Source organism: Trematomus bernacchii, unplaced genomic scaffold, assembly GCF_902827165.1.
Source record: "Trematomus bernacchii unplaced genomic scaffold, fTreBer1.1, whole genome shotgun sequence".
NCBI classification, from domain to species: Eukaryota; Metazoa; Chordata; class Actinopteri; order Perciformes; family Nototheniidae; genus Trematomus; species Trematomus bernacchii.
Genome location: NW_022987973.1, coordinates 19,431,962 through 19,458,623, shown reverse-complemented (window position 1 = coordinate 19,458,623; position 26,662 = coordinate 19,431,962). Strand labels below are relative to the sequence as shown.

General features: G+C 40.9%; 1 protein-coding gene across 3 annotated transcripts in view; it reads right to left on the bottom strand.

Annotated features, from left to right (window-relative positions):
* Positions 1-109: 109 nt before the first annotated feature.
* Positions 110-26,662, bottom strand: part of lrp4 (low density lipoprotein receptor-related protein 4) — a 121,599-nt gene continuing 95,046 nt past the window's right edge. Inside the window, exons 15-38 of one of the 3 annotated variants that reach the window (XM_034116653.1) lie at positions 25,054-25,230; positions 23,052-23,177; positions 22,233-22,441; positions 21,974-22,055; positions 21,738-21,843; positions 21,454-21,655; positions 21,006-21,195; positions 19,939-20,070; positions 19,341-19,481; positions 18,426-18,512; positions 18,167-18,338; positions 17,142-17,304; positions 15,978-16,203; positions 10,038-10,341; positions 9,619-9,837; positions 9,212-9,346; positions 8,442-8,550; positions 7,964-8,156; positions 6,958-7,071; positions 6,494-6,605; positions 5,672-5,733; positions 4,861-4,948; positions 4,574-4,715; positions 110-3,171 (exon numbers count right to left, since the gene is read on the bottom strand). In XM_034116653.1, the coding sequence (XP_033972544.1) occupies positions 2,830-3,171; positions 4,574-4,715; positions 4,861-4,948; positions 5,672-5,733; positions 6,494-6,605; positions 6,958-7,071; positions 7,964-8,156; positions 8,442-8,550; positions 9,212-9,346; positions 9,619-9,837; positions 10,038-10,341; positions 15,978-16,203; positions 17,142-17,304; positions 18,167-18,338; positions 18,426-18,512; positions 19,341-19,481; positions 19,939-20,070; positions 21,006-21,195; positions 21,454-21,655; positions 21,738-21,843; positions 21,974-22,055; positions 22,233-22,441; positions 23,052-23,177; positions 25,054-25,230 (3,833 nt within the window). In that variant the 3' untranslated portion in view covers positions 110-2,829. The remainder of the gene's footprint in view (positions 3,172-4,573; positions 4,716-4,860; positions 4,949-5,671; positions 5,734-6,493; positions 6,606-6,957; positions 7,072-7,963; positions 8,157-8,441; positions 8,551-9,211; positions 9,347-9,618; positions 9,838-10,037; positions 10,342-15,977; positions 16,204-17,141; positions 17,305-18,166; positions 18,339-18,425; positions 18,513-19,340; positions 19,482-19,938; positions 20,071-21,005; positions 21,196-21,453; positions 21,656-21,737; positions 21,844-21,973; positions 22,056-22,232; positions 22,442-23,051; positions 23,178-25,053; positions 25,231-26,662) is intronic. The other 2 variants (XM_034116654.1, XM_034116655.1) reach the window with 2 other exon arrangements.

Sequence of the window (26,662 nt, the reverse complement as noted above, 5' to 3'; positions counted from 1 at the left end):
TTTTCTCCTCTTTGTTATGTCTGTGATTATCTACAGAAGCAGACATCAGCCTTTTCTTTATTGCTGCATGAGGGTTGAGGAATAAGTACATAGATGAGCGAGCCAAAGGTTTCATTGAAATGCAAATGCAATTTTATATTAAAAGATAGCAAAGGGATCATTCACTATATCACACAACACAGCTTGTTAGTACTGCCATGGAAATACATATACAGTCTTTTCATATTTACACATCAAGTGACAACCAAACAGAAATCATAAATACCTCTTTTTGTTAACTTTACAACAGCTATACGCGACCAGTATTTCAGAAGATAAAAGAGCACTATTAAATAACTGGCATCTTCCCTATCATTTACAAGGCTTGGAAACACAGTGGTTAAAATAATCCAGCGAAAACAAAACAAAATGTTCTTCTCCAGTGAGTAAAATTAATACAAGTCTAAAAACGATCATGAAATCCCTTTGTACAAAAGACTATACAACTTAATCAACACAATATCTTCAACAGAAATGTTTGCTTATATCCGCATGATAAAATCTGTACAGTTTTAGCATTCCTGCAGCAGAGTTGGAGGGACTGTGAGCCGGGTGATTGGTTACTGGGTCGCTGTGATGCTCTGTAGGCCTCGCGTCAACCAACCGTCAGAGATCGTAGTTATGTAGCTGCCAAGACCCTCTCTCATTGGCCTCAGTGCTCGTCTAGCAGCAAATCAGCAGGTTGCTGAGCTTGTAGCAGATACTTCAAAATACATGGTTCTATAAACTAACCGATATATTTGTCAATATAGTATTTCCTTGTACCATACCTCAACAACAGACAGAATGGTACTCTAAAGTTAAAGCAATGCATAATATATTGTATTAAATTCATTTTTCAGTAAGTTGTCAGTGATACATTTCTAAACTATAACCCTCACTGTCTGATGGGGTCAGACATGCACAGTGTTCCTAAGTTACATACATGTATGTGTTATACTGTACTGTGGCAGACATTGCAAGTACACCTCTGCATTACAGCTCTAGAGTTGATGAAGCAAAACTGAAGTTATTAAAACAATAAATGTTCTCTAGCGTTTGGCCATGCAGATACTTTTGGTTGTGTGAGCCAGGTTTATTTTGTTTTAATTTCCATATCTTTAATTTCCCCTTACCCCAAAAAAGAGAGCCAATAGAATGTGTGTGATTATGTTCCAGAAGTAAGAAAACTCAATTTGAAAAAGTTACATTTATGTGTACTGATGCACATTTCTTAAAATCCAAACATACAACATCATCTTTCTCAACAGAGAAGATGATGTTCAGTTTATATTTACATTATTTGAAAGGGATTTAAACATTACATACAAGCCGTACGTTTTCAGGTAAAAAAGGAAGGTATTAAAATCGACAAGGAGTGCAGAATGGCGCATACATTCTTATTTAGGAAGCTTATATTACAATGAATAGGTTGGTAAGATGACATACGTTGATACTATGGGATTGAGAAGGGAACATTAACGATGACACACACACACATTTAAGGGAGATATTTGTTTCTATTTAGCGATAGTAATGTGTTGTTATTAAAGAGCTTCAAATTCTAAGAGTAAGTGCTGTTTTTTACCAGGAACTTGTCCCAAATTGTTATGAAAAAAAAGACCAATTAAATTAACAGCTAATGAGGATTGGGAAAGTAGTTAAAAAAAACAAGTGGTTTGGGAATAATAAATCCCAAAGAAATAAAACTATCTGCATGGCTAAATAACACTAGTTGTGAGGAAAGGTTTTTGTCATTGGGACCGAAGAAGTAAAAAAGTATGTCACAAACCTGTGAGAAAAAATATGTTACAGCTTAAAGGGGAATAAGAACGAAATGTTTGGCACTTAGGCTGTTACTTCATCTTGGCTTCCTCTGCTATGCCCGAGGATCAGCAATATTTGAATTATAATTCAAAAGAAAGAAATAAAAGGCTGTTTTCAGGCTAATTAAGCTAATGTTGAATGGACTTCTGCAGCCAGCTGAAAGAACCAGCTACGAAACATCCTTACTCGACCTGTTGGAGGCTGTACAATAAGGAATCAACACTGAGGGCCAGTCGGTAAAGTCAAAGGAGAGAAATATCCTGTAATTAAGATTCCTATTGAAGTGTAAATGCTGAAAGAAGCATGGAGAGTCTGTGAAGCCCCACCCTTTGGCACTGACATAAATACAACTCTTGAATACCCGGGTTCTAACAAAAACACTCTCGGCATCTTCTGAAAGTCAGCAAACCAACTCCACAAGTACAAAAACGTTCATAAATAGAGTTCATAAAGACATGAGTGGCATTAGAGAAAGCATCGCGGTTACGTCGTCCAGGGAGTATGTTGTTCTAGCTTTATCCCGAAAAATAAAAAGTTGTACACAGAGAAGCGTTTGTCGCATTGAGAGTCTGCATCCTTAAAAAGGCTCCAGATTACGCTTGTGTCTCTCTGTTCACTTCCTCCCCAGTTGCTTTTTCCAGCATGCTCATTAGTTTATCATTTCGCCTGAAGGCAGTAGCACTCAGCGTAGGGTACTGTACTGCACGTGTGTGTGTGTGTGTGTGTGTGTGTGTGTGTGTGTGTGTATGTGTGTGTGTGTGTGTGTGTGTGTGTGAGTACAAGTAGGACGGAGCCCCAGATACAGAGACAGGAGTTGTTGTTTTTCGGGAGCTTAGTTGTGTATAACCAGTTCATTTGTACCTTAACTCTACGTATGCCACTGTTACTGTGTTTGTACCTATTTATCTGTGTACCAGCTATAAATACAGGTGTGTGTATGAGTGTGTTAGGTAATGGAGGTTGAGATGAAGCACAGAGGGCTCCTCACACTTCGCTCTCGGTGGAGGGCTTGCGTGTGGAGACCCAGCCGGTGTCGGGCAGGCTGTGCTGGGCGTGGCGCTGCGGGGTGATGGCTGAAGGGGTCAGGGTGGTTATGGAGGAGCATTCGGACGCTTCCTCCTGGAGGAGCTGCTCCGTTTCGCCGTCGTCTAGCGAGGCGCTGCTGGCCTGCAGGGACACGGTGTCGGTGCGCATGCAGGTGTGCAGGCCGCCTCGGGACGGCTTGATCTGTTTTAGGTCGTCCCAGTAAAGCTCCTCATTGGACAGGAGACACACACCCTCCACTATGCGGATCTTCTCCTTGGTGTAGCCTCCGTCCACTCCCCCCTGGAAAACGAGAACAGAGTAGTTAGTTAGAGGGATGGCCTCCTTATGAGCAGGTTAAAGCTCATGGTACTATTTGTTAAACTTAACACTTTCTAAGAGTTAATTGATCAAGCTACCATGATGTGGCTCTGCTTTATTTCTTTGTTACATGCATTTCTTCTTTTTCTCTCTTGTTCTGTCTTCCTTAAGACTTCCTTCTTTTTTTAAACACGCCACTAGGGGTCACCCTCAACATAAAAAAAGACAGTTTGGTGACGTCATGCACTTATAAGGTATCATCAATTAAATACCAGTTTTCCCTAGGTTTGAACCATTTGGTTTAATGTAAGTATACAACTCAACAACATATATAAAATACAGTAGATATACTAATTTTAAAACATATCAATGCAAACATGTTATTAATTATACTGTCACATTTAAAAAAAAGTTTATTAGTGTTACACAAACATCACCAAAACTTTAAAAAGTTGAACCTGTCAACAAAATGGTTTCCTTTGAGGGTTTTGCACAGCACAACACTCCAGAACAACATGTCACCTTCAAACACAACCCATGCACATCATGTCGGCTCCTCTGATGCTGTGCCTTCTTCTGTAGGTTTCTTATTTTCAGATTGAAGTGCTACAAGTTCATCATTTTAATAAAGAAAAACACCAGGATTTCAATCTGTGGAAACTCGAGTGGAATCTAATGTATTGTTGATAGCATGAAAAACAGGGACAGTTTTCCAGAACAAATGGACAAATGATCCAGTCTGTTGTTATAATAGTTAGAACAGTGTCTGTTCATATCCACCTAATTTTCGTTTTTTGACAGCTGGTGCAATAGGTTGCAATAAATAGAGACTTAGAAATGGATTTGGCCTTATACAATATATCTAAGCTTTGAATGATGAATCAAACAAAAGGCGGCCATCCCTTCATTGTTTCTTCTTGATTCCTTGCCTGTTGAAATGTCAGTTTTCAAATGTAGGTTAAACACTGACTTAATGTTAATTTCAGACAGCAGGTCCCATGCAGTTGAAAGAGAGACAAAGTGAAGGAAAACAAAGAAGCAAAAAGAGGACACCACTCCGTCATGCTGTGTAACTACCTCTCCACAGGGCAAGTGGGTCAAAAGATAAAGGGGGAGAGGGAGTTGTAGGGATGAGAGAGCTGCAGTGAGGAGAGAAGGGGGGGAGAAAAGATGAGCGCTGGTGTCTGTAACCTACTTACTGTAACATCACGTTACAATATTACAACTCGATTCATCAGACAAACAGTGAGATCATTTGTCTCCATTGTTACCCACCGTACACCTCCATAGTCTGTGATCATTCTATGGAGTTATCATGGATTCACCTGAAATCCATTCAGATATTAGATCAAATAAGTTTAGTGTCGTTTTTCCTGTCCGTTACCTCTTTCTTATATCGCAGCTGGTTGTATATCGGAGGCTTTTGCGACGCCTCAATCTTGACCTCTTGTGTCGATGTCCGATACGAGGGGTTACTGTAGGTCAAGTTGCTCACTCCCGGGTCGGCAAACTTCGACTTTTTATGTCTGTCAGTCAAAAATGGAGAGAAGATAGTACATAGCTTAATACATTAAACTATCCACTGTGTGTAATTTGTATGATTGTGTTATTGCACCCTGTGTTTCAATCCAGGAAGTAAGATAATTCAGAAGTGTCAAGTGGGGTACTGACCTGTAAATAATCAAAGCAGCGATGAGGATCAAAATAGCCAGGATGGTCAGAACTCCACCAATCACATAGCTGATATGAAGTCCTTCTCCTGAAATATATATGGCACAGATGTTAACAGAGCAAAATACAGTGCTTTACTCTCTTACCCAATTTCAGTTTCACTTCACTGTGTTTAAATGTTTTGGGATGTATGGTAGCACTCGTAACAAGTCCTATATTTACAGCCTTTCAATGTTTATGTTTATTAGAAACCTGAGATGCAGGTGTCTCTCCTACAAACTCAACATCATTCTCCAACTTTATGTGAATGCAGAGTTGAAAATAACGGTGTGTAGCACTGTAAGTGCTAGAGGAAAGTGCTATTCACATTTAATTTGCATTTGATGATGGATTTTAGCATCCTTATTTGTTAAGCAAGTCAAGTATAACGGTTTTTCAGTGATATTTCCCAATTGGTTATTACTTTAACTCCCACACAAAGTAGCTTTGGCATTAGCAAAGCTACATTTGAAGCAGTGGGAAAGTGTTCAAAGACAAAAAACGTCCCCTTCTTAGACCAAAGCTGTTATCATGTTTACTTGCAAGTTAATAACTAACAACTACAACCAACTTTGTTTTAAAACTATCTAGAGCAGGCTAGCAGTATCCCTCTGCTTCCAATAGTCTGGCTTAGCTCTCTGTACTACTGACACACATGGATACAATACAAACATTGTTCTTTAGAGTGGTAGAATGATAAATATCAGATTGTCACATTAAGACAACATGCATTGTGTAAAGTGATGAAGGGAGAACTTTGTCGTGTACTGACCGTGAGGAGCCGTCACCACGCTATTCACACACCCCTCTACGTTTAGGTTCTTGTCAGTGCAGCTGTAAAAATGAGACAGAATCCCAGATTGAAAAGGGTACTTTACATAATAGCTACAATGACTTCACAAAACATGATGTGGTTTTTCCTGTAGAGGACTCTCTGTAGGGTTTTAGCAATAGTCTGTAAGCTTCTGTAGTTAATGATTTAATGATTCTATTAGAGATGATACATTATACTTCTCTATGGGATGAGACATTTCTCAGATCTTTATAAAAAGGCTTGAGAGCACTCAATATGTTGTTCTTTGAGCAAGATAGGGCAATTCTTCTTCTTTTTTCAACAAGACCTGGTTCTTGTAATTGTAAAAGTTATTTCTTTTTGATTGTTTTGTAAAAAAAACAATTAAACAAACAAAAAAAGAAGACAAACATGACGCTGATGACGATGACCTAATATTTTATTTATAAGCAAAATGTACGCTAGAGAGGGTAGGACCAGAAAAGTTTGTTTAAGCTTCTTCTTGCCCCTGTTGAACATGACAGAGACTATTTGAGAATTCCTTTTTTTGTACTTTGTTATAATTATAAGTAAAAAGAAAAATATATATATATATACATTTTTATTATTGTTGTATGTTTTGTTTCTGACATGTTCAATAAATTGTCAAAAAAATTAAAAATAAACACAAGGGTCATACATGGGTTTTTAAAGCAGTTATGCCAACATGTAGAAGAGGGTTAGGGTTAGGGTTAGGTATGTAATTACTCTAAAAGGAAGCTTTGCCATTAGAAATGAATTCATAGAGACAAACAGACGTACTTGACCGCTGAGGCTCCTCCATGTGGAACGTCGGTTGTAGATTTGGGGACCTTGTTGGGGACAGGAGTGCTGCTGGTTCCTCTGGCCGGAGCGGTGGGGACGTAACCTGAAACTGATGAAAACATGCACATTAGAACCGGAGTGAGATAGCTGTTTTTTGGTTGTCTTTAATTATTATTTCTACAAGGTTTAGGCATTGCGTGAAATTGTATTTGAGCCGTGTATCTGTGTGTTTGTTACTCTTATTTCATATCATATTTTTTGGTAAAACATATTTAATTTGTTTTAAACCTTGTTCGATATCTGAGTTCCCATAGGCAAGGCAAGGAAAGGAAAGGCAAGTTTATTTATATAGCACCTTTCATATAAAGGTCTGCCTAGACATTGCATGCAAACACGCTGGCATGGTCAAACAAAAGTCAAACAGTCATCAGGAACAGTCACAGGGCACAGTGGTCACTCACTGGTGGAGCAGGGTCGCCCGTCTGGCTCATCGGGGCAGGCGCACACAAAACTGTTGGTCTTGGCGAAGCAGAGGTGAGTGCAGCCGCCATTATTTACTCCACAGAGATTAGTACCTAAATGAGAAGAAAGGTAACATTCAAACAGTGTGTCTGAGTCTGGTATATCGGAAATTAGGGAGGGTTTTTCCGCCGTGATAAGATCTGAATTGAGCTTCCTTTACCTAACAGCACTTAGACTCTGAAAAAAAAAAAGGTCCCAGCATTTAAATAAAATTCAAAATAATAATAGTGGCTACCTCTTGTGAAATATTTCTTCCATTTCTCAAAATACTTTTAAAAAAGCTCAATAAAGTCAGAGTTAACTTCAACATTCCTGCAGCACATATCGTGCCAGACAAAAAGTTACTAAACAAGCTTCAAATCGACAGGCTACTACTGAATCAATGTGACTATAATTAAAAGTGTTTTTACAGGGAGGCAAATTTGATGGGGTTCATTTCAGTTCTGATTATGTTTAAACTGTGAGAGAAATTCCTACTGATTAAATACAACATATATGTTTGAGGCTGTACTCTGTGGTGTTGTTGTGAACATTTTTGTAATATTTCAGATCAAATTAGTGTAATTGAGTTAAATGACCATTTGAATACATTCTCAACTTTGGTATTTGTTGTCTTATGGCATCGCGTTATTTTCCTCTTATGTGTCCAGTTTGTTGTCTGTTTCCACCCTGGTTCCCATGCATTGGGAAAAGAGTATATTGCAAGGGAGTTTGCCTGCATTTAAAAACCTTCATAAATGTGTAATTTTAGTGTGAAAGGGTATAACTGATGAAACTTGCAACCCACTCTACACCTTTATTCATTTCCTGTTTTATTTAAAGCTCTAATTCTTAAATCAGTCTCTGCTGCTTCAGCACTTTACCAGCGACACACTCCCCTGTCCTCACAGATGAACAAAGTGAAGTCTCTGGTGTCTCCTGTAACATCTGGAGTTGTACCCTTACCTGTCTGTCTGTGAGGTGATACCACTATAATGTCCATGAGGCCCTCCACGTTGGTCAGCACAGTTTCCTTGTTGCGGCCCGTGTGTTTGTCCACCCGCTGGATGGACTTAGTCTGCCAGTCCGTCCAGTAGATCCAGCGGTCTTGCTGCGAGAGTCGGGAGAAAGGAGTTAAAGGGGAGGACACCGGCTTCAACTGGGGAAACGAGGGAGAAGAAGAGAGGAGAGAAAAAACACAGACAAGGAGAAGGGGAATGGGAGGAAGAAAGGGAAGGGGAAGAGGGAGGGAGGAAGAAAAATGAGGGTCAGAGTGGAAGAAGAGAAATGGTTAAGTCGAATGGGTTCAGCATGAGTTGAAGGACGCAGAGACGGAGTCACACGGTGAGCCGATGAGTGAAAGAGAGCAGGTGAGTGGAGGAGGCAGCCAGGAGGAAGGGTCACCCAGTGATTGACAGCTGAGGGTGAGGAGGGGAGGGGGTACCTGCGTGAGGGCAAACGGGTGGGACACCGGGCTGACGAGGACCTGCCGCAGCTTCCCGTTCAGGTCCGAACTCTCGATCCTGTCCAAGTGGGCGTCCACCCAGAAGATCCTGCAGGAAACACCACAGGTTCATAAACACACTTCTGTCTGTATGAGCCTTCTGACTGCACCGGAGAAAAAAACACCTATCTCTTTCATCACTTTCTAAATCAAAAGATGTATCAATTAATAGGGTTACAACTGAAATACAAATAACTAAAATATGATTTAATATGTCAGAAAAAGTTCAAAATTGATATCCTAGGTTAACAAAGTCAAGGGTATGTCTTTAAATGTCTTGTTTATTAATTCAAACACCCAATAATGTTTGTTTAATTCATTTACAAACAGAAAACCATGAAATCTTCATCTCTAAAAAGTGTACAAAAATACATTTTCCGACATTTCTGCATTAAAATGGACTTTACTGATCCATCAATAGTCAAAATAATATATCTTGTTGTTGTTGATTGACTTGGCATTGCAGATCTATCATTTAGCTCTAAATAATCCAAATTGGCTAAACTTCTAGCACTCAACCCTCTGTATCGTATATTTAGTTGTTATACATTAACTGGCCGTTATACAAATCTTCATAAGTCTCTCCTTGACTTGTAGATATTATTTTCAGATATGGTGAAGATCATCATTTTTTCAAAAGATCTAATCTGATTTAATTTACAAGGTTACTATGTAGCCCCTTTCACACACAGGCTTTCTCTCTCTCTGACCTTCGTGTGTCGTAGTCCAGTGTGAGTCCGTTGGGCCAGCCGAGGTCAGTGTTGATCAGAACCTTTCTGTCAGAGCCGTCCAGGTGGGATCGCTCAATCTTTGCAATGTGACCCCAGTCAGTCCAGAACAGGTACCTGCAGAAACCAGGAGAACTGGTGAGGAGACTTTCTACTGCACAACGTTGAAAGAAAATATTGGCAACCATGTGACACTTTCAAACTAAAAGACAATGTATGACTTCTTTCTGCTAAGATTCCACTTTTTCTACTGGTAGTTCCAGCATAGTTCATAATCTGTCTCCTGGTCATCTTTTAACAGCTCCAAAATGCTTAAGAAATATACTTTAATAGTTTCAAAACCCAAACCGCCATTTCTATTTGTATGAGAGCCCAGTCCCCTGTCTTACCCTTTGCTCGGGAACACTGCGATGGCTCGCGGTTCATCCAAACTGTTGTTGACCAGGACTTTGCGGCTTGTTCCGTCCAGGTGGGCCACTTCGATGGTGTTGCGCCCGGTGTCGGTCCAGTACATGTTCCTGGACACCCAGTCTACAGCCAGCCCATCCGTGGTCTTCAGACCCTGGCTGATAACCGTCTCCATGCCGGTGCCGTCTAAGTTTGCACGCCTAAAGGTCAAAGTTAAGGGAGGGCATATATGATATTTAGTAAGAGTCTATATGGCTATAACGGCTGCTGTTTCCTGTTGGAAGGGACAAGTGGGCTTTCAATCTCTCTGTCCTAGGCACATCAACAACAAAAAAACAATCGCACTCGAGAATATCCTTAAATTGATAGCAATATAGTTCACATGTTGTTTTGATCGCACCTTATAACATCCAGGGTGACATCGGTGTAGTAAAGTTTTGCGTCCACACTGTCATAATCCAGTGAGATGACGTTGTGCAGCTCGGGCACCGGCACGTGCACGTCGGTGTGGTCGTTGGTGTCGAGGGAGATCCTGCGCACACTGACACGGTTGGAGAAAAGCAGGTAGGACTCCGGGGAGTCCTCACACGACTTGCTGTCACCTTTGAGCAGGATTCCAGTGGGACAGGCGCAGGACGTCCCGTTGGGGCGAGACAGGCACAGGTGGGTGCAGCCTCCGTTCCTCCTGCCACACTTATTAAAACCTGCAAACAGACACAAGTGCACTTAAAATAAATTGGAAATTGGAAAGACGCCTTGCCAGACAAATAGCTGTGTGCACTCACAGCTGATATTTGTTTATGTTTGAGTGTTTCCAGGCAACATATAATCACTTGTCAATCACTTGGCGAGCTACACATTCGACAATCAACAGGAGTCATATTCAGGATAATCATGCAAGGCTACCAAAAGAATTGTCGCCAAGGCAACAGAGGAAAATATAAAATGTAGAAAGTCATTTGATGAGCTACGGTTAAAGTCATGAGGTATTGACTAGGAGATAAAGATAGAAGTATGTGCAAATCAGCAGAATAAATAGGCAGGCAAGGCAAGGCAAGGCAAGGCAAGTTTATTTATATAGCACCTTTCAACACAAGGTAATTCAAAGTGCTTTACAAAAATGGAAGACATTTTAAAAATGGCATTTAAAATCAGTCATTAAAAAGGAAAGATAATAAAATAAACATTAAAAGAAAAAATACATGGATAAAAGTTAAAAGTTACAGTGCAGTTTAAGATGTGAATATTTCAATTAAAAGCAGCGGCAAAAAGAAAAGTCTTCAGCCTGGATTTAAAAGTAGTAAGAGTTGCAGCGGACCTGCAGGTTTCTGGTAGTTTGTTCCAGATATTTGGAGCATAATAACTGAATGCTGCTTTACCATGTTTAGTTCTGACTCTGGGGACAGAAAGTTGACCAGTCCCTGAAGACCTGAGGGTTCTGGATGGTTCATAATTTAGCAGTAGGTCAGACATGTATTTTGGGCCTAAACCATTCAAAGCTTTATAAACCAGCAACAATATTTTGAAATCTATTCTTTGACACACAGGAAGCCAGTGTAAAGACTTCAGAACAGGAGTGATGTGATCCACTTTCTTAGTGTTAGTGAGGACTCGAGCAGCGGCGTTCTGAATTAGCTGCAGCTTTCTAATAGATTTTTTAGTGAGGCCTGTAAAGACACCATTGCAGTAGTCGAGTCTACTGAAGATAAAAGCATGGACAAGTTTTTCCAAATCCTGCTGTGACATTAGTCCTTTAATCCTAGATATGTTCTTTAGGTGATAGTAGGCTGATTTAGTAACTGTTTTAATGTGACTGTTGAAACTCAGGTCAGAGTCCATGACTACACCTAGATTTCTGGCTTTATCTGTTGTTTTGAACATTGCAGACTGAAGCTCAGCGCTAACTTTTATACGTTCTGCCTTGGCTCCAAAAACCATTACCTCAGTTTTATCTTTGTTTAATTGGAGAAAGTTCTGACACATCCAGTCATTGATTTGTTCAATGCACTTACTCAGTGTTTGAATTGGAGCATAATCTCCTGGTGAAATTGTTACGTAAATTTGTGTGTCATCCGCATAGCTATGGTAACTTATTTTGTTGTTTTTCATTATCTGAGCCAGTGGTAGCATGTAGATGTTAAAGAGAAGAGGCCCCAAGATGGAGCCTTGAGGTACCCCACATGTCATATTTGTCAACTCAGATGTGTATTTACCTATAGAAATAAAGTTTTTTCTGTCCTTTAAGTAGGACTCAAACCAATTTAGAACTGTTGCCGAAAGTCCCACCCAGTTTTCTAGTCGGTCTAGTAATATGTTGTGGTCAACAGTGTCAAATGCAGCACTGAGATCTAATAATACTAACACTGAAGTTCTGCCACTGTCTGTGTTTAAGTGGATGTCATTGAAGACCTTTACAAGAGCAGTCTCAGTGCTGTGGTTTGGACGAAATCCTGACTGGAACACATCCAAACAGTTATTTAAATGCAAGAAGTTACTCAACTGTTGAAATACTACTTTTTCAATGATTTTACCTAGAAATGGCAGGTTTGATATTGGCCTGTAATTGTTCATTACTGAGGCATCTAGATTATTCTTTTTTAAGAGCGGTTTAATGACTGCAGTTTTCAGGGCCTCTGGAAAAATACCTGAGTGAAGAGATGTGTTTACTATATGAAGTAGATCTGAGGCCATGCAAGGAAAAACATCTTTGAAAAATCCTGTTGGAATAATATCAAGGCAGCAGGAGGAGGATTTCAGAAGTTGAATAATGTCCTCTAAGTTTTTACCATTAATCTGATGGAATTGTGTCATGGTGTTTGAATTGATATTAGGTGGACATAGGGACAAAACATTTGCTGTACCTGATGTAGAGGCACTGACTGCTTGTCTAATTTTCTGAATTTTGTCAGTGAAGAAGGAGGCAAAATCATTGCACGCCCTGGTGGATAGAAATTCAGAGGCTACTGACACTGGGGGGTTAGTTAGTCTGTCGACGGTAGCAAACAAGGCACGTGCGTTGTTTTTGTTTTTGGTAATGATGTCAGAGAAGAAAGACTGTCGTGCGTTTTTCAATTCCAAATTATAAAGGCCAAGTCTCTCTTTATAGATTTCAAAGTGAACCTGGAGATTTGTTTTTCGCCACCTACGTTCAGCTTTTCGACACTCTCTTTTTTCTGTTCTCACGGTCATGGCCTTTCTCCATGGAGATATTTTCTTGCTAATCACTTCCTTTACCTTAGTTGGAGCAATGGTATCTATAACATTTTTAATTTTTGAATTAAAATGATCTACTAGCTCATTTACTGAGATGTTAGCAGGGGCAAGTGTGGATGAGAAATTATGAGTAAACATTTCCCTAGTATTTTCAGTTAAATATCGCTTTGTGGTTACCTCTTTCTGAACATTTTTGTGAACAGAAATAGAGCTCTCAAAGAAAACACAGGAATGATCAGAGAGTGCAACATCAGTCACCACAACCTTTGAGATATTCAGACCCTTTGAGATAATTAAGTCCAGAGTGTGCCCCTTATTGTGCGTGGGCTCCGCCACATGCTGAGTCAGTCCATAGTTATCAAGAACACAAAACAGTTCTTTAGCCCCTCTGTCCTGGGGGTTGTCAACATGGATGTTAAAATCACCAATAATGACTAAACGGTCAAAGTCAATACACACTATAGACAGCAGTTCAGTAAAATCATCAAAAAAGCTTGCACAGTATTTGGGTGGTCTATAGATATTTAGGAACAGAGCTCGAGAGGAGCATTTCAGCTGAAGGGCCACATATTCAAAAGAAGCAAAGTCCCCATAAGATGTCTTCCTGCATTGAATGGAATCATTGAACAAAATAGCAACTCCACCCCCTTTCTTATGCATTCTTTCCTGACTCATAAAACTAAAGTTGGGAGGGGTTGATTCGATAAGAACAGCTGCACTGTTATTTTGTTCAATCCAAGTTTCCGTTAAAAACATAAAATCGAGATTGTGCTCAGTGATAAAATCATTGATTAAAAATGTTTTTCCTGCCAAAGACCTGACATTTAATAAAGCTAGTTTAAGTTTGTTAAATACACTATCAGTAAAACATTTTGTGACAAGCTGTGGCTGACATGGAATCACTGCTAAATTTTATAACCTCACACAAACGTTTGAGCACTTCCTGTTTCTAAGATGATTTACCGCTCTTAATCTATTACCTATCAACACAGATATCGGCAAAGCTACTGGCAGGCAGGGCCCCGGCATGTGCTGGAAAGAGTTGAGAGTGCCATATGCCCTTGAACCTGGACCCAGCACATATCAGTAAAAGTTTGTTGCGTTTTGTACACACACATCCTTATCAGGCTTCGGAGACTGCAGATGCTTTCTTGAAGGGATGGGAGGTGGTTGACATAGGCACAGTGATGAAGACGGGGGAGATGGTGCGCGTCTCTGCTTCGGTGATTTTGGTGGGCGTCGTTGAGGGGCGGGGGTAAAGGACATGCTGCCAACCCTGCATCTCGCCTTCATGCGGTCATCGAACTCCAGGGGGGAGGGCGAGGGTGAAAGGGTGAGCGGAGAGTAGAGAGAGCTGGGAGATGAATGAAGAGTATCCTCCAAGGCGTTGACAGGGGGGGTGACGGGCAGTGGAGACTCCTCCATTTGTGTCATAAGTCTCCCATAATCAGAACATTCCTCAGGCGGGTGCAGTGATACCTCTTCAGGGTTTTCTGCGCAATGTGTTGTGTCTTTCTCCTGTTTTGATTCCTCTTGCCGCTTGTCCTTGGCAGAGGGAACAGATTGCTGACGCAGGCAGTTGAATATGTTGGAGATAAACAATTTCACTCCTGACTTGTTCAGGCAAACTCCATCTGCCTTAAAAAGATGTCTGCGATCCCAGAAAAAGTTAAAATTGTCAATAAAATGGACAGAATGGTCAGTGCAGGCAGCTGAAAGCCACATGTTCAATGCAAACAGTCTGCTGAATCTCTCCACTCCTCTTCTGACTGGCGGTAGAGGGCCACTGATGAACACCTCCGCATTTAGAGAGCTGACAGTTTCCAACAGACATTTAAAGTCTTCTTTCAGCGCTTCTGACTGTTGTTTCACAACATCATTTGTTCCAATATGTAGTACCACATTCTTCACAGTCGGATGTTCAACCCCAATATGCAGGATCTTCTCAGCCAAGTCGGAGACCATATCCTTGGGAAAACAGAGTACTTTGGTGTTGTTCTTACTACACAGACCTTTTACATCTCTTACAGCAGAATCACCCACAATCAGAGTTTCAGGCCCAGCCGTTAGCTTTCCCTGTAGCCTTTTACTTTTGGAGTAGCTATTGGTCCTTACCCTGCTGTGTGAAGAGGACGGGTTATCCAGGTCATCAGAAAGAGATCTCCGGTTCTCGGTCAGCGGAGCGTATCTGTTCTGGATTGGCACACTTGGTGGTTTAGGAGGATTGTTTGTAGTTCTTCCTTTAGCAGCTGTCCACGGCTGTTTCCTAGTATGAATAGGGGTTGAAGAGGCACTCTTCCTGGGTGATAACAATGCAGGCCAGCCGGTCGCATCACAGATTTCAGAGCGCTGGGCTCTGCCTGTTATTCGTCCTCCCAAATCCCATGGAAATGATTTACTCTTAGGCTTTGCACCCAGAGAGTTCCAGGGAGGACTACCACTTGTAGATTTATTACCCAGTACACAGCCCTCCTGTTCCTTGGAAACCTTGTAGCTGCTAACTAGCTGTGAGTTAGCATACCCTTTTCCATTATCTTGCAACACTGGTAAAGTGGTGTTATTCCCACAACATAGTCCATTCACTTCCACGTTAACTTCCAACCGTTGCATTTTCATTTCCAACACAGCCATCTTCTGTTGAAGTTTGTGGAAGTCATCTGTAGAGAACGGAGGCATTTTGCTATCAACTAGCTTAAGCTAAATAGCATGCAGTAGCCTACCAGGCTTTAGCTGTTGCTAGGCCACGCTACTGTAAGACTGAGGTCGTCGTAAAAATGTTGAAATATGGCTGAAACCCTCCGTCTATTTACGATGAATAACTGTCCCAGTGATAAGTTAATGTCCAGGAGCCGCTGCTCGAAGTTTTCAGAGAATAAGAATAGGAAAATCAGCATAAAAAGTAAGCAGAGGCAAGAGCAAGCAGAAAAGCGTCTGCACTGTAAGAAAGCACTGTAAGAAACTAGATGAAATAGATGAAAACTCAGGCAGCAGGGCTATTTCAACTGTACCAGTAACACAGCACACTAAAAACCTTGTTTAAGTTCAACTGAACTATAAACAAATTGCTGTTTAGTCTATATTCCATTTTTTCCGTACAGCATCTATCGTGTATGTTCCTCAGACTCACCCAGAGGCCTCTCCCTGTCCACAGCCTGGATGTCCATCAGGCCCGGCAGGTTGGCCTGCACGGTGATGGTGTTGGTCCCTGTGTTCTTGTCGGCTCTCTGGATGCTGCGGCTCTGCCAGTCGGTCCAGTAGATGTGAGAGCCCAGCAGGGTCAAACCGTACGGGTGCTGGACCGGGGTGATCAGGGTGTGGCGGTTCTGCCCGTTCAGGTCGGCTGCCTCGATGCGCTGCAGAGGACCAGAGAGAGGAGAGGGTTACCACCATGACTCCATAACGGCTGGTGCCTTTTGTCTTAACGCACTGAAATTAAGCCAATTAGCATTTCACTTTTTAGTCATCTTTAAGTATGATGTGAGTGTCATTTTTGGTCCTCTTTAAGAATTTAATAGCTATTTCTTCAGTTGACTAAAATGTTTTCCTACAGCATGCGTGACTGTCATGATGCTGTTTTTTTCAGTTAAATAGTGCTTAATATGTTTTAAAGGTCCCCTATTATACTGTTTTTCATCAATATATTATAGGTCTCAGATATATACAAACTATGTCTCTGAAGTGTTTGGCTCGAAATACCAAACAGATCATTGCAGCATCCCATAATCCCCTCTGTTTCAGCCCTGTTTCAAAAGTGCTGATTCTCTGTCTGTTACTTTAGATGAAAATAAGGAGCCACTCCCCACGCCCCTCTGAGAGATATTTGGTTAAAAATAACACAATGGTGCTCTAGGAGGAGATGCAGGTGATAAGGGGTGTGGGGGGGGTTACCTTGGTTGGTGATTGGCTAATGGTTACACAAGCCAAAAAAACGTTATGACATCATAAAGTGGTCAAAATCTGATCAGCTCATTTTCAGACAGGTTTTTATATAAATGGATCAGGACAAAAAGAGAGCAAATCTTTTTTCCTGAAACTTTCAGAATCTCTTTACACAGAGGGGACACATGTTTATGTATAAAATTCATGAAAAAGTGGATTTTGCATAATAGGTGACCTTTAAACAAAAACGATCAGAGTTCCTTCGATCAGAGTGACTGGCAACCAGTGTGTTTAGTTAAAGTAGATCCATCAATATAGAAAACACATAGACAAAGGCTTTTCATCTTGTAACAATATATGTTTTAAGAGCTGATAATCAATGTGAGGGGTCGTTAGGGTCACAGCTGCTGACCTCAGTGTGAGCGTCGGCCCACAGAAGCTGGGAGCCGGCCGTGTCGATGGCCAGGCCGTTGGGCCAGCCCAGGTTGTTGCTGATGAGGACAGTGCGGTCGGAACCATCCATCCCAGAGCGCTCCAGCTTAGCATGCTCTCCCCAGTCTGTCCAGTACATATACCTGTCAGAGAGAGAGAGTGAAAGAGTGATTACAGATGGAGAACACCATTTCATGTTAAGTAAGCACATACTGTACTAGAAATTGTTCTTGGTGTCAGATGCATACAATAAACATAATAAAAGCAAGTAATGTACTTCACTTGAGGTGCTCTACTTTAGCATTTGTTTAATGATCATTTATAATTATAATTCACTACATTTCAGAGGTAAATATTGAATTTCTTAGTATGTCTGTCTACAACTTTAGTTTTGTATCACCTTTCTTTTCAGTGAAAACGAGGTATCTCCAGATGTGTTGATTTAGGGTGTAAACTGGATGATAAAGTGTTCCCTTAGGTGGTAATAAATTGCTCCTTCATCTCAAGATAAATAAACAATTTGAAAACCTCTTGAATCTGCTGAAAAATGCATTGTTGTTGCAAAAAGTGCTGTTTTATTGAGCCAATTAAAAAGATGACTTTTTAGCGTAATATGCTTCTCACAGGACAGCAAGGGTTTGTGTTATATCCATATCTTTTAGACATGATGAATGGAAGTAGATGAAACTACCCATCTGAATACAAAGAAGTTAAAAATGAATTAAAAAAAAGAACTCATTAACAGCAGTAAAAAGCAACATTCACACCAATGAAGCAGTACTATTAATCTAAAAACAGTGCATATAGTAGTAAAATTGACAGGAAGCATTTTACTGCCTGACTACTTTACATTTTCATACTTAGATTCATACTTTTACTAAGGTCATGTTTTGAATGCCAGACTTTTAACAGTTTTCACAGTGTGGTATAAGAACTTGGATGAAAATTCAGGACTGCTATCAGAGATTTCCCCCAATTCTCCTCATCACGCTCTATCATCCTCACCCCATCTCATTGTAGAGGGCGATGGCTCGAGGGCTATCCAGGTTTTCCCAGACGAGAACTTTCCTCATGGAGCCATCCAGGTTGGCGACCTCGATGCGGTTAGTTCCTGTGTCCGTCCAGTAGATCTTCCTCCCAATAGCATCCACCGCCAGGCCATCGGTGGTCACCAACCCTACGTAAAGAGAGACACAGAGAGAGGAGTTAGAGTCGTCATAGGGCGGAGTTAAACCCCCTCGTACATGTAAGCCAACCCCCTCACCTGTGGATACGATGTCCTCTTGTGATTTTCCGTTGATGTAGGATCTGCTGATTTTCTTCAGTGTGCTGTCAGACCAATACACTTTTCCTGCAGGAGGCGCCACACACACATGTAAGAATTTCCATTTCTATATCCCTTGCTTTTCGTTTAAAGGGGACCTATCATGCTAAATGCACTTTTTGATGTCTTTTATACGTACTTTTTTTTTTTATACTTTTATATGTGTCTTTTAAAATAAAACCCTCTCTCTTTTCCTCCGTGTGCAAATCTCTAAAAACGGGGGTACAACGGAGCTGATCCAAATTTGCCATCCGATATGACGTAAATTACATCATATCGGATGGTGGACCCACAGCACTATCAGAAACGTCGCTGTATCAGAAACAATTCCCGACGTGTTTTGGACGTAATAGTCTTTGTTTACATTATCAGGCATCGCTAACACTCAGAGCTAAGCTGTACTGGAGAGAGCATGTGTAAGAAGCAGGATATAAAAAGGAACTCACCTTGTGGTAAACCCGCAAGAGAGAAAGCCTTTGAGCTCCATACTGTTTCAGAAATAATCCTTGATCTAATAATCCTTAATCTAATAATCCTTGCGTTTCATCACCGCAGCATTTTAGACAGTATCTGCCAGGTCCTGCATGAGCCGGCATAAGCTCCGCCCCCTCTTATTTTTTTCAGTAAAAAAAAAAAGAAGAAGCTTTATACCCAGAATCAGCACTTTTGTAACAGGAAGAGAAATAGAGGGATATGAGGCATGGCTAGAATGGGTGATCTGTTTTTTTTTTTTACCAAAACACTTCATAGACATGTTTTTTATATTTTTTTATATATCTGAGACCTATGCTATTGCCTAAAAATAGCATGATAGGTGACCTTTAAACAAGCGTTTCTAAGCGTATTGAAGCAAACCTTCTTTGGGGTCGACCCCGATGGCGATGGTGTTTTTCATGGAGCTATTGACGGCCAGGACCACATCAGCAAAGTAGGGGATGTCCAAAGAGACCATCCTGATGTCTGTCCTCCGGGCAAAGATCAGGAAGCTGCTCATCCCTGTGCACACACACACACACACCATATTTCAACACACATCACAGCACCTTTCCGTCAGAGTACAAAGGTGGGCTGACATGATTTTATCTCTATGTAAGACAAACATTTTGACATTTTGAACTTTTGATCTCCTATTTGCAGGCTTAGTCAAGGGTTTTTGTCGCTTTCATTGTATTTCCTTTTAAGTATTTGCTTTTGAGATTCATATATTTTGGGACTTTGCACTACATCTCCCTTTATGCCTTTGCTCATGCAGACAAATGTTGCCTAGGAGCTCAATAAGTTACAGTAGATGTAAGCCAAACATATACAAGTCATATAATAAGGTATTTGCATTGTGGCCAGCGCCATTAAAAGCATTAACATGATTAACAAGTTGGTATTGTTTACACTGAAAACATGGATGAACAGAGAACAATAACTGCATTATTTTTGACACTGAAGTGGGAGTTTGTACCAGGCGTGCAAGTCTTTCCATCCGTCTGCAGGTTGATGCCGGTGGGACAGGCACAGCTGGAGGCTTTGGGAGCAGGGGCCAGGAGACAGAGGTGGCTGCAGCCTCCATTATTCTCCGCACACGGGTTACGAACTATAGGTGGAGACACACAAAGCAACTCAGCTCATCCACCATCCTACTTTCTAGGCTAGCTTCAAGGCAAGGAATGGATAGGGGATGGGGAAGGTTGGGGAAACAAAACAGAAAAACAAAGCTTCCCTGAAGGGAACTTGGGGAAAGCCCCACACATGAGATGGATGAGATCAGTGAGGTTTCAGTTTGGTATGTGCCCCCCGAGGCTCTCTGCCAGTGATCTGGGTTCAGTTTACCTGTAATCCCCTCACTGTCAGCAGAGACACAGGATCTGAGCTCGGAGGAAAGGCGGCAAAAAACTGAAAAGTAGAAAGTGACAGGAGGCTTTTTTCCCTTTGTCACAAGAGACTACACATGTCCGACAGGAATGTATGTCCCTGCTATTGCTGCACATTGGATTTGAAATGGAATAATGACTATGAGTTTTAGGTAAGTGTGAAGAAAGGCTGAAACTAGCTATTTGCCGATTATATTCTCGATGAATCAATTCATCTTTTGTCTATAAAATGTCAGAAAATTGTCTTTTTTTTTGGTATTTTCTCAAAGACTAAGGTTTAATTTAAGTAATTGTGTTGTCACTCCAAACCCTAAAGATATTTATTTTCATATTAAACAGAGAAAAGCTGAATTTGAGAGGCTTTAAACTGCAGTTTTTTGTTTCTCCTTCTTTCCTTGAGGCTCTTTTGCGAAGTCTGGTCAAATAACTGTAATTAGCTAGTATAAATGGCTAGCGCTTCTACACTGTTTATTTGATGTGCATCTAAACATCCTGAAATTACAGCTGGAGAGTTCCAATTTTCATTGTTTCATTCTTTTTAATCTAATTTAATCTAAAGGGTTGCAGCACAGACCCAAAACAATTAAAGTTTTTATTATTTTCCTGATGCTAGCTGACAGTGCTTCAGTCTTGTTCCAGCACGTGGATGAACACAGACCTGTCTCTCGGTGTCTGTGGAACATGTGGATGTCCATGAGGTTCTCCAGGTTTTCTGCGAGCGTGTGTCTTCCCAATCCGGTGAGCTTGTCCGCGCTCTGGATGCTCTTTGACTGCCAGTCCGTCCAGTACAGCTTGTCCTCGTGCACAGTGAGGCCGAAAGGGTGGGGCAGCTGGCTGCCAATCAAAACCTGTGGGCAAATAATAGAAAGTAAACCTCTCTAAACATCTGTGTATAGTTTGATTCTGAACACAAACTTGAAAGCCAATCCCACCAAGGATAAACAATTCTTCAAAACAAAATACTTTCTAAAATGTCATGTAAAATACTTTAAATTGAACACTATTTAAAATGTTAATTTTACAGACTTTCTCAGACAAATCAGCATGAAGATATTGATTTGATGGGAATAAAGATAACTTTATATTGTCATATCAACACCCGTTACCTGTCGATCGGAACCATCAAAGTTGCCAAATTCAATGGTCTTCATGCCAGCGTCGGCCCAGTACAGGCGTTGTGTCTCGTAGTCGATGGCGAGCCCGTTGGGCCACGTCAGATTAGACGAGATGATGACGGTCCGATTAGAGGCGTCCATTCCTGCACGCTCGATCTTTGGGTTGGCCCCCCAGTCGGTCCAGTACATGAAACTACGTTGAAATAATAACACCAGTAAGACAAATATTGCCACGCGAAGGTGAGGTTTTTATGTTTCAACTTTCGTCTTCTCACCCTCCAATCGGGTCGACGACGATATCCCTGGGCCGGTCCAGGTTCTCCCATATCAACACAGTCCGCATGCTCCCATCTGCGTTAGACACCTCAATACGATCCGTACCTGAGAATCCCAATATGTTATAAATGGTTGAAATCCAAGAGCACCCACCGCTATGTGCAATCATTTATTTTTATAAATCAGAAATATGTTTTAAGGTGAAACGTGAACAATGTGAAATGATGTTGCTTACCTGCATCGGTCCAGTAGAGCTTGTGGGTCACCCAGTCAATTGCCAAACCTGCTGGGCTCTCCAGACTGGTGTCCACCACCACCTGGAGAAACAGGGACAACAAAGTTTTAATATAAACTCTACTACATTACTGTTGCACTTTCCCATTAGCACTAGTAGATGGCAGTATTGCATAATATTATATCCTGCTGCTGCCCTCTCCTAAATTGAGGACATATGAGAAATGATGGGATTAATTCAGACTGCAGAGGACACTGACCTCCTGCTTGGTGCCGTTCCACAGTGCTCTGTTGATGGAGTCTGTGGTGACGTCCGTCCAGTAGATGTAGCCGTCTTTGGCGTCCCAGTCCAGAGCCACGGCATTACGCACGTCAGCCAGAGGGATGACATCATCGGACATGTCCTCTGTATCAAAGCTGATTCGTCGGATGTCCGTCCTTCGGGCAAAAAGCAGGAACTTGTCAAGACCTGATTAAAGACCAAAGGTCTTCTGTCAGTCTCTAGGTTTAACAGTGGGGTCAACAGTAAACACAGCATAACAATACACACATTCAACAAGCAGCTCAAACACACTCACTGATAAACATCGTAACTGATAACCCTCGTCCTCTAACATGATTATATTATACATTATTATGATGGTAAAATGTAGATGTTTTTTATGACTACACGTATTCTATTTAAAGTGCTGCAAATGTCACAGGGTAATGAACCAACTAAAGAAAAGGATTCATTAAAAACTATTCAAACAAATTAAATTGTTGTTCAGGAATTCTTTAGCGGCGCTGAATCGTAACATGATGTAATTTAACTTTCCATCAGATACAATGTCACTTCAGTGGATGTCTTATAATCCTCTGCATGCACATTTCATTCTCAAAAACACTTTCTGACTGTCTAGCTGAAAATGTTTCTTTAACTTTTTTTGTACTTTTTATGAGTATTATGATGCATTAAATAACAAGTGTTAGCTGACTACACTTGCCGTTGTTGGCATTAATTGCTTTGTGAATAAATAGATATGCAACATTCACTCAAATATGACATATTGTTAACATCCAGATGGTGAGGGACTCACCGCTTGCACAGTTGGAGTGGTCCACCTTCTTGAAGCCGGTGGGACAGGCGCAGGTGTGGGTCTTGTTGCTGGGGAGACACAGGTGGCTGCAACCCCCGTTGTTGGTGCCACAGCGGTTCCTGCCACCTGCAGGAGAGACAGAGACACAGCTCAGTATGTGATGCTCTATGTGGTTAGACACTTTTAGAAGAGACTATTTTATACACTCTGTTGGTCCACCAAAATGTCCCTACTCTTTGGCTGCCTGATTTCTCTACATAGAGGTCAAGTGTGTGGGTTAAAAGGTGTGTGTTTGTGTTAATGCCACATATTTTTAGACTCTTGTGAGTATTATTGGCTTCAGCAAAGAGTTCTTCTTCATCGGTGTAGGTTAGCCGAGCTCCCTGTTCTTAAGCCATGCCCTCTTTTAATAACTCATTAACCATTTATTGTAGACTTATGTATTAGGCATCATTGTGTGGGTGTGTGTGTGTGTGTGTGTGTCTCAGCTGTTGCAAAATTATTTATAATATAATATTTTGGTGGCCAATCTGGGACTTTGGTTGCATGTCAGGCCTTCTCACTCTCGATGTTGAATGTCTGCTTCTCTCATGTTTTTTTCCATTTAAACAGACAGCAGAGCTTGAGTTTTTTGTTTCTTCCAAAGTAAATCAGTCACAGTGTGTGTCTGGATTTCACTCGTGATCTGAATTGTACACTTGATGAAGAGTTATAATCTATTCCACTTGCACATGAGCTCACATGACTCACTGAATCTACAGCGAAACAAAAGGACTGACCTCCCTCTGCCATCGTAGCTCTCTGTTTAGTGTCTAGCTGTTATAAAACCTTATCAGCATGATTATCAACATTTTCTCTTGGCCAGAACTCAAGTTCAACATGGTTTGTTAGCAGAGAACACAAGTTTTGCCATCATGCTGATAAAACACCTCAACAGGCCAGTTACCCACAGGGTGTTACACAAGTGCAACAAATCATTCCGTCAGCGCTGGGCTTGCCACCATATGGGAAAAGTTTTCACTTCTGTGTTCAATAAAGGTTCCAGTTTTTCACGTCTGTCTTCATTGAGCTCATCCACCACCCTTTGAAATCTGTTTCGTTGCTCAGCATTTTGGCCTCCAGCCTGCTGCATGGCAACATTTTTTACTGCTTTAGTCTGCAAACTTCATACAAAAGCAGATCAATTGTTTTTACCCATAACTCACAAAAAAACCCTATACCATCTCAGACAGAATTCACACGATGATGGACACTATTTTCTTTCTTTTTTTTTGTCAACTCCAGCTGAAATGATTTATTTCTCCCTCTACATCCTTCCTACTGTAAGGTATTTTATTGTCAGTGCTTTTACTGTATGTTACCTACAAAAAAGGGCAGGCATTACAATGTATGGCTGGGTGATTAGAAGTTATTTAATATCACAATATGCTTTGATCAGAAAATATATAAATACCTTTGTATCAATATTGCGACAATACTGAAGGGATGAATATTTACGCAATGAGATTGATAAATAATCATCAGCAATGTGGATATAATGACTATGTGGGCAATGGCAAATAATAAAACATCTAGAAAAGTCTGGTATGTTTACATTTACAGTATGCAATATTGCAATATCGACAAATAATGTTGCGTTTTTGCATATTACTGCAAAACCTAAATAAAAGGATTAGCAATGTTGACTTTTGCCATTTCATGGTGCTGTTCGTAGAAAGAGGAAAACATATTGAATCCTTCTGTGTGATGCGATTGATAGACCTGATTCAAGTGGCAGCTTTGTGACCTTGCTATTATTCAACAACAATGGCAGAAAATATATGTTCATGCATGTTCATGACAGTACTAGCCTTTGATGAAACATAATATAAAAAACACACTTTATCTAACTCCCTTCTTTCCTCTTATCCTCGCATAGATCCTTGCTGCTATCACTCAGATTTGATGGATAATTTTACAAACTTTAAAATCAAGTTGGCCTCCAGCATGACTGAGTACTGACCTGCAGGCTGCCTCTGGGGGTGCAGGGTGTGGATGTCCATGGGAAAGTGCAGCTTGTTGCGAATGATCTCCTGGTTCTTGCCGGTGAATTTATTGGCACTGTTGATGCTTTTGGTGTGCCAGTCTGTCCAGTATAGGCTGTCCTCAAACACAGTGATGGCAAACGGATGGGGCAGGCCTAGAAACACAGATAGAGAAAAGAGATGCTCGATGGTGTGTGCGATAGAACAACAAAAAGGCATCTTTCAGGAACAATGAGCAGTAGTGATAAAACACAGGCGCTAAGTCTGGCATCATCATGGAGTAATGATTCTGTGAGTTTCATGTGGAAGTTTAAATCCAAACACACAGAAAAAAATGGAAAGAACAACCACTGCATTTGGCTTGTTCCACCAATGCTCTCCAAACATCCTCCCTTTCAGTGCTGCAGGCTTAGCTGATGTCATAACGTCTCCATTTAGAGCTGCTTTCAATTACCCTGCCTTTCATTGGGCTATAGCTGGTTTAGTTGTGGTCAGAGCGGCCAAAAGCAGAGATTCTCCATAAGGATACTCAAGTAATGTGACTTTTCCATGCAGGATCTGAAAGCCAGATTGAGAACAGTCTTTAAGAGCGTTGGGCTGGTGCAAGAGACAAGAGTGGTTGGATATGTACCTCTCTTAGTCAAAACAATATTTTATTTACTTTGTAGCTTTGAATAATTTAAATAGGAGATTGTAATCTGATGGACAGTTATATATCCCAGTCTTTTCACTTACAAGCTAACAGTGTTTGATGTATCCTAACCATAACAATCTCCCAAGTTGAGATTTATTGGAGAGTTTAATTGTTTGTTGATGGTCTAAATGCTTTTTAAGAGAATTCTTTAGCTAGTAAAGAAATACTTTTGTGCAACAACAATACATTTGTATTGGCCTTCTTGTCTTAAAACATGTTTTTCCCACTATATATTAAACACAGCATGTCTCTTGAACAATAGCGACTAAATGAGCAATGATCACAGTTAAAGATGGATGGATAGCAAAAGTTGGTTATGAAAGCTTTTAAAAAGTTGGCTGCATTAGAACTGGACATCAAGGCTTTGAGTCCTTTATATTTTAACAAGTTGTTGACATCCAGTCAGTGGAAGCCATGCCTAAACAGTACAGGGAACTCCTCGCAGATTTGTCTCTATTGGGAACATCTGCTCAGGGTGACGTTCTCTTTCTCTCTCCAGCTTAATCATCCTCCGGTGAAGTATCTGTGCAACCAGTTGGATGTGAGTGCCAAATGGATGGAAAAAGTGATTCCTGCTTCTGCTACACTGAGCCGTGGTGGAGTGGCAAGTATGTTGGCCCAGGGCTTTTAAAAACAGCGCTGCTCATTTAATGACAGTGTTTAACAGCAAGGCATAAATGTCAAGTGGTAAATGGCTAAAACTGGAGAAAAGACAGATGAATAAGGAACCACGAGGATTAGAGTAATTGTGTGTATACTTGAGCTAAAATTCTATGAAACTAAAGTTTTATCCTTTTAATCTAGGAATGTCTTCTGTTTAATTCCCCTTTGGTTTGCACCTTCATTAGTGTAGATGAAAAAAATTATGTAATATATCTCAGTTTGTCTCCAGA